The sequence below is a fragment of the Excalfactoria chinensis genome, chromosome 2, assembly GCF_039878825.1.
Source record: "Excalfactoria chinensis isolate bCotChi1 chromosome 2, bCotChi1.hap2, whole genome shotgun sequence".
Classification (NCBI taxonomy): domain Eukaryota; kingdom Metazoa; phylum Chordata; class Aves; order Galliformes; family Phasianidae; genus Excalfactoria; species Excalfactoria chinensis.
The window spans coordinates 99,701,182-99,714,317 of NC_092826.1; the positions used below are offsets into that span (position 1 = coordinate 99,701,182).

At 43.5% G+C, this 13,136-nt stretch overlaps 1 protein-coding gene across 2 annotated transcripts in view; it reads left to right on the top strand.

Moving 5' to 3' along the window:
* Positions 1 to 2,178: 2,178 nt before the first annotated feature.
* GLCCI1 (glucocorticoid induced 1) overlaps positions 2,179 to 13,136 on the top strand; it is a 51,406-nt gene continuing 40,448 nt past the window's right edge. The window contains exon 1 of one of the 2 annotated variants that reach the window (XM_072327237.1): positions 2,179 to 2,882. In XM_072327237.1, coding sequence (XP_072183338.1) covers positions 2,447 to 2,882 — 436 coding nt within the window. In that variant the 5' untranslated portion in view covers positions 2,179 to 2,446. The remainder of the gene's footprint in view (positions 2,883 to 13,136) is intronic. The other variant, XM_072327235.1, reaches the window with a different exon arrangement.

Consider the following 13,136-nt stretch of genomic DNA (forward strand, 5'->3'; position numbering starts at 1 on the left):
AATTGTTTGAGGGTGACAGGACACAGGCTGCCCAGAGAGGCAGTGGGGTCTGCTTCTCTGGAGATACTCAAAACCAACCTCCACACTTTCCTCTGCTACCTACTGTAGGGAACCTGCTTTAGTAGGACAGTCTCCAGAGGTCCCTTCCAACCATTAAGAGTCTGTAATTCTGTGTTTTGCAGGGGTTGTGGAATAGTGTCTAAACACCATATAAATGTTAAAGTCTTGCACCAGTTCATCTTTGCCTTAATCTAATGTAACTCTGAGCGCTGGTAATAAGTGCAGTGTATCAATCATTGTTTTGCACAGGCAAAGATGTAACTTTTCTCAGCAGATCCTAAATGCTTTTTAGTCTCTACAAGACATTACTGTATCAGCAGTGTTATCTGGCCAAACTAAAAACATAGGAAAGCGTGCTTACTATTTAAAATACTCCAGGACTAGAGTGTACAGACTGCTTCTACAGAAGAATGGCTCCTACAGCCATCCTGATGCCAGTGCAGCAAAGTAGAAAAAAAAAAGCAAACTAGATAGACTTCATAAGCTGTGATTAAACACAGTGCTAAATCCTCAGGGGGAAAAAAGTCTCTACAATGCAGTTATAGAAGCAAATTTGGCTCATGTTCGCAGCAGAAAAGACTGGAGTAATGGAAAAATATACGGTTGCTGACTTTTCTTAAAATTAATTTATACAAGTGGCTCTGCTGCCCGAGCACACGTTTGTGTGGATGTGAGGTGTATTATTCCTACCCTTTTTGTAACATAACCGTGGTGACTGCATCACATGATGCTAGTGCAAACAAAGTCTCATTAACAGCCCATGAATAGATGCATTTTCCTAGAATACAGTTTCGCACTGGGACTATCGACTGGTTCCTGGGCTACCAGAGGATAAGGATAGGTACAGACAGCTTTGGAAGTGTAGGGTAAGGGTAGGAACCTTTAGAGCGGTAGAAGATAATGTGGACTGTTTATCACATGACTGAAAAGGATACGAAGGATATAGTTAATTCTATGAGACTACTGTATCAAACAGTGAGAACATGACTCTTAAACACCACTCATTCTCTTTCTACATCTTCTCTATGCCCTTTCTGTTTTTAATACCTACATTTTGAATCACTGACGTGACTTCCCCCAAGAAGGAAGACTCGCTCCTTTATTCCTCTCACATCAACCTACTCACATCAAACTGCTCTTGATGGATTCTGCTAATCTCCTTAATCTTGTAGCCATCTGATTTCCTCACTATTAAGTTGCTCGCCTCTATTTTCTTCCTGTCCCACTCTCTTGTGTTACCAATTCATCTGGTGGGAGCACTTTCTCCTACAAGAGCACTTCTCTTAGTGCCACGGCAAAACTTTATTTCCCCCTCGGCTTACTCTGGAAAGCATTTTTTTGACATAAATTAAAAAAAATACAGATCTTATCATTTTCATAGAAATCTACACGCGGTGCCGATCCCAGAGTTAGAATCCGAAGAACATCTTCTGGCAAAAAGAAAACCTTTGCAATGTGCTTGATGGTCACACGCGATTGGTGTGGGCGTGCTGGAGGCCATCTTTACAGCCACCTCACACCTCGCGGGGCGGCACGGACGGAAAAGGTTTCGCAGCGGAAGAGTGCCCATTGCTCTGACTGAAAAGCCGAACAGACGGGCTTAGAGAACCGCTCCGTCCGCCAACAGCCCCTTCGACCCCTCCGCAGGGCGCCCACGGGCCGCCGCTTCCCACCCACCCCACCGCCAGGCCCACCCCGCCCCCTCACAGGACCCGCCTCTCTCGGCGCTGCCACATCCCATTTCCCGCATCCCGCCCCCAGCCCCGGAACGCCCCGCCCCCCGCCGCGCATCGCCGCCGTTCGATTGGCTGAGAGCGTAGAGTGACGGCAGCTCTGAGCAATAGAGCCAGTGCTGGCGCGGCGGCGCTGCCCAGGGGGCGTGCGTGCCACCCGCCCCTACCCGTCGCGGCCGGGCGTCGGGGCTGCGCGCTGCCATTCGGCGGTGGGGCGGCGCGGGCGGCGGATGGTGTCGGAGGCGGCTCTCGGTCGCTGGTGCAGGACGGAAGCTGGAGCTGGCTGCGAACGCCTCTCTCTCCCGTCCCGTCCCGCCGCGTCTCGTCGCGCCCCGCCGCCCTCCGCTGTGAGCCGGCAGCGCCTTACGATGTGAGCGGCCGCGGGACTCGGCAGCGCCCCCGGTGCCCACGACGCTGGGGCGGGCAGCGATGGCCGGAGCCTGGCGTGGGAGCAGCCGCCGATAAGAAGCTCAGGGGGGCAGCCGGGCGGCGGCGGCGCGGAGACTCCCCCGGGCCGGGAAGCGCCGCTCCTGTCCCGCCCTCCTCCCTCTCCCTTCCTCCCCCCGCGGCCGGTGCATGCGGGGCGCCGGGGGCAGCGCTCGGCTCCTTCCCCCGCCGGAGAGCGTGAGCCGCTCGGGGCCGCGCCCCCCGCCATGTCCTCGTCGTCCAGTTCCTCGCAGACCCCCCCGTCCCACCACCAGCCCCCGCCGCAGAGGATGAGGCGCGGCGCCGCCGGGTCCCCCACCGCCGGTGGCGGCGCGGCCGGGGGCCCCAGCAACGGGGGCGGCGCGGCGGGGAGCAGCCGCCTACTGCAGCCCATCCGAGCCACCGTCCCCTACCAGCTCCTGCGGGGCAACCAGCACAGCCCGACCCGCTCCCCCTCCGCCTCGGTGGGCAGCAACACCGGGCCGGGAGGGGGGCGAGGCGGCAGCCCTCCGCCCCCCAGCGCCACGCCGCCGTTGTCGGCGGGAGGCGGCGCGGCCGAGGCGGGCAGGGTGAAGGGTCGGCAGCGGCGCTCGCCGGACAGCGGCGGCAGCAGGAGGAGCAGCTCACCTGAGAGACGCAGCCCCAGCTCCCCGGTGTACAGAGGTAATGCACCGAGAAGGACAAAGCCCGCTTCTTGCCCCGGGGTGGGGGGAGTACCTTCGGCTCACCCTCACGGTCCTTAATGTCCGCACCCCGCAGAGAGGGCAGGTGCCGTGACCGGGCTGGAGGGCGAGAACGCACCTCATCCCGCTGGGAGGGGGCGGGAGGCGCTCCGTGTCCCCTCGGAGCCGCCCCCTAGAGTGGGGATGGGGGTTGGTTGGGGGCTGCCGGAGCTAACCGCCTGCTGCAGGTGTAGCGTTGCTTGCTGCTGCTGGTGGGTCCGAGCTGTCCCAGACGAGTTTTCGAATGTGTGTTGGAACCAAACCTGGAGCGCTGCGCCCTTCTGCACCGCTCGGTTTCCCAAGTGTTAATTTTATTTAGCGTTCTAAGGGTTAAAATTATGTAATGTTTTCAAACACAGGCTCCACGGTAAAAAGGAAATTCCCATATTGAAGCGCTTAAAAGCAAACAGTACCGTCTGTCTGTCTCCTCGTGATACTTAATACCGTATCTTGGAGGCTGTGAGAGCTCCAGCCCTGTAGCCAAAGTGGGCCTGTAAAAGTTCAAAATGTTGAATTAGCTGCTAGTAAGTGCGACTTAACCTGTGTCAGGTTGTCTGCTGATGTGCTGAGCGCGTTAAAGTGGCAGTGGCCATCTTACCTCTCCCCCCGGCAGCTGAATAAGGCTGCACTCGAGCAGCCCCGCTGTGCTATCGGGTATCACGCATCGCCTCTTCCTGGGTGCGCTCCGTGTGGCTCAGCACCCCCCGCTTTTGCTCTCCCTTCCTCCAGCCTCCCTGCGTGCCGTTTCTGTGACGAACTGCGGTCTGTAGTGGTTGCCGACGTGTTTTGTAGCAGTGGGATCTGTTATCTTCTTGCCAGCCCTCCCCCCCTTTCAGCCTTAAATGTGTAGTAAATCCCTACAATCCGTAGTAGTTGTAACTGAGGCAGATCAACGTGACCGGGGATGGTCCTAAGGCACGGGCAGCGTTTTGCAGAGGAGCAAGATGTCACTGCCACCTATGTGCGGAGTTAATCTGCAATGTAGTGTCTGTGCTTAGGCAGATGGCCGGAATTTCCAGTGTTAACGTTGGAACAGAAATACTTTGTTACTTCTTCATGAATGTCTGATCTTCCCGAGAAGTTTTTGCGTGCTTCGATATGGAGCTGCGCTTCAGTGCTTTTGCTTCATTCAAGCTCTAATTAAGAATTTCAAGATCATTTTTTTTCCCTACTGCTTTGAGCTCTAAGTGTAGATTTCCCTCCCCCCCCGCTTTGATGCTTAGAAAATGCTAACAGGAAACAAAAAATGCAGTGCACATGGATACTGCTAACGCTGAAGCTGATGATGCATGCTGTAAATAATTACGAGAGCCTGGTGCAAAACATTGTAGTGGCGCAGTGTGTGAAGGTCTGCACTTAGTGTGTGTTGAGGAGGGAGGAATGTGGACGGTTACCTGCAAGAAAGGAAAAATGCTGCAAAGCTGTGAAGTGTTTCATTATTACGCACAGATTTTTGTTGTTGTTGTTGTTTGAGGGGAAATTTTAATTTTAGAAAGTGGTTTTAGCCTTCGTCTGTGGGCTATTTTGCCCTTAATAAATTGGGCTATAAATTACTGCTGGATGACTTTTCCGTCATTAAACTTGTTGGAGCTTGCCTCTCGGTGAGCCACGCTAACACAACACACAACCTGATGCAGTGAGAGTGTGGCGTAGGAAATCGTAGATGGCCCATCAAGAAATCCACCCTGCATTCTGTATGCACTGTGAGGAATTTGCCCCCCCCCCCCACCTCCAGGTCTAGCCAGCTGCTGCTGCAGAAGCTGACATCCTCCAGCAAATCCTGAATGAATGAATGAAAACAACGTGATCGCCCTAATAATGACCGCGGTTGCACACGTCATCAGCTTTATTTTTACAGAAATACAAGCACCATTTTCTAGTGGCTTGGGGCAGCGAGGTACAATGTTTCTTCAGTCCTGCAAATTAAAGAATGCTCCCTTCCCCCCCCCCCCACCAGATCTAGAGCTGTTTTACACAATTTGGAATATTATTGCATGCTGTGGGCCAGGATTTTTGTCTTTGTTCCTCTGCTTATTTTCATCATAATGCATGATGTCTCGATTCTGAAAATGATGTTTGTAATGTGTACAGTGGTAGTACTATATGGGAAATTGATTGGTGAACTGAAGGATTGCTGCAGTAATAATGGAGGGCTTGGAAAAAATGCCTGTTTTCAAACACAGACCATCTTGCTGCAGCTTATTAAACAATGTGCTATTCCAGCAATTCTATAGTTCTTATCAGTGTTCAAGTCTTGGGGAAGCGACTTGATTAAGGTTCTTTTGTTAAAGAACATTTCCCACTGCTGTACAGTGTAAGCTGAGGCTGTAGGTATAATCCTGTTGTTTTTCTCATCACTGTGAGAGATCTGTTTGTCTTTGGCTCTGCAGTCTGATTTAGACCGTTCCACAAACGTGCTTGTGCTGGAAGCCGCTCGTGGTTCTGATGGATAGATGTTTTGCTGTTCTTAAGACACCTGCTCCTTCCCTGTCTCATTCCAGCCTTTCTTGAACTGGTTGTGTCCTATTTTGTTGTAAATATTTTGGTAATTTGTCAGAGGTTCTTTTTTCTTTATTTTTTGCAAATGATCTATGAAAACACTCCAGCTTTGAGCCTCTACAGGTCAGTGCAACTTCCATTGCAGACACTGACATCACTACTACTACATGAATGAAAGCAGCACACTGCCCTCTGCTCCTATCATCGTGCTCCCTTTTCTTCCTTCTTAAGATGCCGCAGATGTATTTGTTCTGTAGCAAAATACTGTGTTTATTTGGTGCTTCCTTTAAGCAAATTTCAGGATTCTGTAGTTCTTTGGAAGCTGTCACTGCCATTATTTGGTTAGTGTTGCTCATGAATGGATGAGAAGTTATGAATGCTGTATGCTAATTTCAAGATGCTAAAGAAACAGGAAGAAGGGGGCAAAAAAACGTACAGTACTGTAGGATAAACCTGCAATGTGTGAGTCTTTTCCTTCCCTTTAAGAAAAACACAACACCTTGTTATTCCTTACTTATAGACACACACAGCCTACATTCATATTTTAGAGCTGGCAACTTAAAAAGTGGTTGAGTGTGACAACATATGGTTTTCTTAGAAGGAATCTATGTACTTATCTGATGGCATAAATGTAACAGCAACAGAATGTGAGGCAGTGTTTTATGACAAAGGATAATTCAATAATAGCAAGGCAAAAAAACAAACATCCCACCCCTTTTGAGATGATCAAACAAAATGTATTACTTGTAAACACGTATTCCTAGTTGCAAGTTGTATTCTGTCTTGTGTTACCTGGATAAAACCTGTAGATTCTGATGTTATGTAAAGCAGTCTGTGTTAATCTAAGGGAGTGCATTTCCTGTGTAGTTTGTCTTTTACATGGCATGTGATGTTTTGCGCACAAGGAATGTATAAGCGATTTCTGTATGGTTTGATCTCAGTATTGTTTTCATCAAATGCTTTGTTTTATTTAGTGGTAACTATGGTGATACATGAGAAAAATACTGACACAGAATACTTTAATGTACTCAGCTTATATCTAACTCTTTTTCCCTAGAAGATTCTTAAAGCAGAGGTTAGCTTTAAGGATGTGTGAAAAATATTTTAATTAGTTTGGCTGTTATGGGTTCCTAATATCTTTTACTTACCAAAAATAGCTCCTGAACAGTTGCCAACATTACTCAGAAAACTAAAATACATGCAGAGCAACTGCATAACACAGGTTTGAGTAATAAATACGTGCATCTGTTGTTATGCTTGTAGGTAAGACTGTTGGAGTGAGGAGAAGGGCAGGCAATATTGCTGATCTGTAGACTTGTGAGGGATATCAGTGTTTAAAAATAAAAACAATTCAGACTTCAAACGGCAGAACTATTTTGATATCCTGGATTAAAGCCATCCAATATTTTGGCATCGTAAGCATTTATACCAGAGATCAAGATGATCTTTCTTTTATTTCTAACAAATGTAGGTAAGGAAGTAATTTTTGTGACGCTTCCTATTTCCTGATGCCTGAATAATAGCATTGTTCCTATAATGGAATGGCCAAATCAGTTTTGCTCCAGATTTGGCCCTCTCTCTTCCCAGAATAGTTTTTACTGGAATATTAGATGGTGATATAGAAGACACCGGTTAAATTCAAACCAGTTGTTTTGAAGTTGAAGTCTTTTTTATTATTATTATTATTATTATTTTTAGTGTTCTAATATCACCACTTCAAATAACTATAGTTATTAGATGTCCTTAAGCGTCAGACAGAGTAGCAATTTGTGTTTCAGGTTAAGTTAACTATAGGAAAGAGACAATGGAGCAGCTTTTTCTTCATTGAACTTCCATGCTACTGTAGGCAAGGCATTAGTTATTAAGAAAGCTTCTCTCCCTCCAGACAAATGAACATTTAAGAGACACACACACACAAATATATATACACACACCTGTGTATATATGACTCTTAATTCTTATCCTTTGGGATTAAGCAAATATTAGTGCCCATAACTGAAATTACCATTGCATAGTAAACCTGTGGCTAGTAGGACAATTTGGTTTCTGAAAATCACTGTTCCCATTTTTTTTTGTCCTTTTCTTCCTCAGTAAGGTAGTGGGGTAAATGGAGACTGTCTTAAAGTTTGGGTAGTGTGGATCAAAAAAAATCTATGGTAGAGCCATGAAAATATCACTGGTGTTTGCCAAGTATGGGCTTGCAGTTGAGTTGTTGAGCTTTGCTGTACTGCTAAAATTGATAATGAAGAGGTAGTTACTCTGAAGTGCGTTTTATACAGCTACTCTAGGTATAATCATGGGAGAGAAAACTAACTGATGCAGTAATTGAAATCTTTGTTCAACTCGATCTTGAAAGAAATAGTGGTAACGATGTGAAACTTATTGGAAATTAAATATATGCTTCTTGATGCTTCAGTCAGTTATTACATTTTTTTGTGGTATTCTATCAATTGAGTAATCATTTTCATCTGAAGAAGGTTATAGTTTTTCTTCATAGTGAAAAATGAAAGATCCTGTTTAAGTCAGTTGGCCACATCCTATGTAGAGAAAAGCATTGCCAGCTCTTGACACCGTAGCTGGTTTTCCCTGGACTTAGCATACATTCAACAAAAGTTAATGTACTGGAGTTTAATGTGTTGAGTAATCTTTCATTGGTGAAAAACAGGCCCTGTTGTGAAGATATGTAACTGGAAATTTGGCCTCTAGACTTGAGATAGTTAATTGTGTCAATGATGATAGTTTTTGTTTTAATGTTCATATTTAAATGCTTCAAGTTTACTTTCTTTCAACACAGTCTCTGGTGTAATCCTGTAGTGCCTTAGCAGTGACCCAAGGCAATTTTAGGCAAGTAAAATGATGTTTGTATCTCATCACTGGGAGGGCTACATCCACAGCAACTCATGAACCAAAGATTATTCTTTGCTTCTTTTTCTCAGCATTTTCACAAGGGATTACAGTGAAGGAACGTGAATGTACTTAATAATTTATATGCATATGCTTCTCCCTAAAAATTAGTCTGTTCTTCAATTGTGCTTTATTTTTTCCTTACTGATGTGTACTGATATGAAGTTCTCCATTTGCTTGGTTTATTTTACCAATTGTGTTATTTTTGAATCAAGGAATTAATTTTTGAAGCTTGAAAATGGCTGACAGGTACTGGGAGGTATCACATGAAGTATCATGATAGTATGTAATGTTAATCCTTCTGAATAAGCAAGTCAGTCTCCAATTCTTCTCTGAAGCTGGGATCCCATCCATGAATTACTCATGGTTGAAACTGAAATACGTGCTCTCTTGGAAGTCTGTTCCTTCTCTCCCAGCTATACAAGTACGATTTTGAGATCAGAACTCTTCTCTTATGTCGTGGGAGTCCAATCTTTTGGCTGGACTGAGTGAGGAGTTGTTGTCCTGGTTTGTATATAAAATACATAGCTAATGTATATAAGTAAGAATACTTTTAAAAATATCTTTACGACATTAAATAAAAAGATAAGAGACCCATAGAACCAGTGGGATATTTGGTATTTTTGTGAAGCTTATGCAACAGTCTGGTTTGGTGGAAGTGGTTGCGTTTCTTAGTGAGTTCTCAAGGTGATTACCAGGGATTCTTGATCTAACAGTACTCTTCCCGTGCTTCATACTTGAAAGTAGTTGTTCACATCTAGTAATGACATTAATAAGATGTGATTATGAAGTGGGGAGTGTTTTTTCTCTGTTAATATAGGTCTTATAAAAGTCTAACAAAGAAATCATTTTTTTTCTTTTAGTTAAATGTCTTACTGCAAATCTATACATCCAGTTTGAAAATTCACAGATAATGTATTTGTCCAGTGAAAATGGAGTTGGAAATATATGAAAGCGTTGATCTTTTTTTTTTTTTTTGGCAATCTTGAAACCTGTTCTCAAATTGGATCCTCAGTGTGCCACCTTCACCTTCCCTACTCAATTGGTATCCACACCGCTTCTTATTAGCCATGACTGAGTCTTACCAAAATACTGATTGTCCCTCTTAAAAGCAGATTAACTTTACTGGGCTGGAAACAAACAAACAAACTAGACGTGGGTGTTTTTACTCCAGCACAAGCTGTTCTCCACACCAATAATTTGTAAATAGGGATTAACCTATTAGTCTTGGTTTGATGGATGGTTATGGTTAAAAGTTTAGTAGATCTCTGAAGTGGCTTCTGTATTAGATACTGTAGCTTTGGAGGCAATGAATGCTTCCTAGTAGGTCATAAAAGGTTACAAGTTTGAGTTTTGAAACTTTAATGGCAGATTTTATCTAAATATTGTGTTGGTTAGATCTTATTTAGTGTTGCATGTGCCCTAAAAATAAACAGTGACAGAATTGTTTAAATGGGTTTAGCTTTCACTACTGTTACTGTTAAATTGAGGACTAACTATTTGAAGTGGATTTTATTCTCTGAATCAAATATAAATAGATAAATTGCAGCGCTGCTTTTTATGCGCAGTTTGTTTTGTACAGCCTGAAACTAGTTTTACCCAAACTACACATCTTATTTCTCCTTTAGGAAGAATGTTTTATATTTTGCTCAGTAAAGTGGTGACTAAGAACATTACGCTAGCAGTTCTGTCATGGTTTTCTACTTATCTAAAGCCTACCATAGGATTATCCTCTTCTCACTGTCTTCCTGTCTTCCGCTATGGTTCCAGTTTAGACTGCGCTTCAGGCATCCCATTCCTTGAACTATGTAAGTCACCTGTTTAAACAAGGGTAGCTTCATCCTTCTTTCCCACATTCTCACACCAGGTGTTCAGCAAGGAGGCTAGTTGTAGGCATATTGCTGAGTGTAGTAATACTCCTTGCTTGACTGATCACTGTAAAGTTGCTGGCATTCATACTATGAACTTGAAAATCATTTAACCATTTCACATTTTAAGTATAAAACTTTTATTATTATTATTATTATTTTATTATTGTTTTTGGTCACAGTAATCACTTGGTTGGGTTATGATTAAATTATTTTTACCTTAGTCCGTGAACCAAGGCATTTTCAGGGTAACACCAACAGGGTATTTTTAGTATATCAGGTTGTGTGTGGTTGCGTAGCTCTTGTGCAGATAAACAGAGTCTTCCTGGTAATATGATAATGGCACTTGATATGAGAAAGTACAGTTTGGACTTTATTCCTCCTGTGAGGCTTGGGATAACAAGAGTACACTGTGCTCTTGCTTGGTGGTTTTGGCTCAGCAGGTGGTCGCTAGTCAACTCAGTTAATTCAGTGCTGATCTGCAGAAACTTGCCCATAATTGCAAACCTCGCTTCTTCCAAATATGACATGTATACCATTGGCTGTTTGTGAGTAGCGTAAGTGCAGATAAAAATGCCTGAGTCTGTGAACATACAGGCTCCAGGGGCAGTGATACTATTGCTTTCCATTTTATAACCCATACTGGTTCAGAAATGTTGCTGGATATTGCCTTAACATTTTGTACTTTGTTGCTAGAATTCAGACACCAAGACAAGAAGTGCCACTGAGTGGCTCTGCGAAAGCTGCAGGTATGTGCTGTAGTTTCAGCCTCACTGCTTCCAGGCATCATGGCAGAGCTCAGCTGATGGCTTTTTTCGGAGACTGAAGTGCTGAGAAGTATGTTATGTAGCCTTTTGGATTTTGCAGTGTTGAGTGTATATCTTTGTATCCAGCATGTCATATATCATCTGAAGTCTTTCTGTTATATAGGATATCATAACTTTGTTTTTCAAGCAGTGGGGAGCTTGGCTTGTTCACGAAAAATGAAATCTAGACTTAAGCTAAGTGTCCTGTAGCAGACTTTGAACAGAGACTAAAAATATCAGCTAACTGCTTAAGAATGCAGAATAAAACGTTGGTTTACACAGAAGCTGGGAAGCTGCCAGGTCATGGAAGAAGTGGATTTGGACATTACTATAGAAACAGAAAAATCTGTATTTTCAAACAAAGTTGTGTGTTGAAGTATGCAGTCCTTGCATTGTTTGTAATACTGATTTTAACATGGTTGTATGCATCTACTGCAATTACTTCTAGGGAAGGTGTTAGCCTATTACAATTATTCGGTGGGGTCTTGTGGTTTTTGTTTAGTTGTGCACGTTATATTCTATGTAGAGTTGGAGGAAGTGGAGAGATCTCTAGCAAAAATGATTAAAGCAAAAGCCTCTAAGATAGTAATTATGGAGTCTGACAACTCAGAACATGGGTGAACAGAAGCAACGGATACGCTGGTGTGGTATGTAATGTAGATGTTAGATGTTTTTCGCAGCTAGACCTTCATTAGTTGTTCAAATTTACATGCATGTACAGCAAAACAAAATCCTAAAAAGGTAAATGATGTGTAAGGCTGGAATGAAGCTTCAGGCTTCCAAAGGAAATAGTTTGATAAATTTCACTGAGCATGGTTGCTCTGAACATGGACAGAGTTTGATTTAATAAAAAATATTAAGCATATTGGAATCTTCAGAACATCAGTAAAACTGGAGGAGCTGATCTCATTGTATGGACATTCATCTCAAAAATTCTGATAGGAGTTTGTGGAGAATCTGAAAGAAACAGTGCAAGGAACTCAAGATAGCACATCACATTGCTGATCAAAATCTTAAATGATAGTTAAAACCCAAACAGAGTTAGTCTATGCAGACTTAAGGACCAACACTGGAAACTAGTTGAAACTATTCTGTAGCAAGAAAAAAAGAGGAATGGTGATCCATAGTTGGCTTATTGGAGCTAAGAGGGAAGGGTTATTTGGAATTAGAAATTACCTCAGTTTTGATGCAGGTTGACTTGATGAAAATCTATAATCAAGTGATTTCTTTTGGAACATTCTGGAAAAGCCTGCTTAGAGGCTTTCACGTTTACCTGTGACTTCCTAAAGCAGTTTATGTGAATAGGAGGTGATATTGTTTGTATAGGTGCAAGAAGAGCAGATATGGTAGTTGTGTTTTTAAAATGTGGGAAATAGGAAGTCCAGCTCTAAATTATTGAGATGTGCTGGTCCAGTTCTGCTCTATGTCCAACATCAGAGCAAAATCTAAGGCGTAGTGGAAAGCAGCGAGAAACATGGAAGCACAAAATGAGCTTTCTAAACTGCGTTGTGCTCACCCTGTATTTTTTGTAGGAGAAATTATATTCTGCACAGGAAGTAGATCTTAATCTGTTTAGGCAAATTTCAGAGCTAGGGTGATGAAACTGTAGATGAATTTTGAGAGATTTAATTAGCACACGGGTTATGCAGCAGAAGTTGAAGAACCTTGGGAATCAAAATAACAGAAACAATATGATATTTGAAAGTCTAAAACATGTGTTTATGTATGTGAGGTAGCATTTGATTCCCCTCTGTGGTGGTTGAAAATGCTGGAGGGTGGAGTTGGATGATGGTGGGATCTCTGGCTGCCAGCATGAAGCAACTGAAGAAGTACTTGGGCACAGGTTGAGTCTTGTGGAGTGAGCAACCTGCTGAGACACTGCCTGAGATGCTGCTCATGTTTTGGAGCTCCGTGCATTAATCTGGTTTTCCTTTTTTGATATTCAGTATTTTTTCAGAAGAAAGTACTATTCTTGCTTAATATAAATAGCTTGAGCTAGGAAAAGTGCTTTCTGCCTGTGGTCAGTGGTGGTGAGAATGATAACAGTGATAAGTTCTGTGCATTTTCATTGTGACAGTGGTGAATCATGCCTTTTGACTTTTTAAAGTGCTTGTTTTT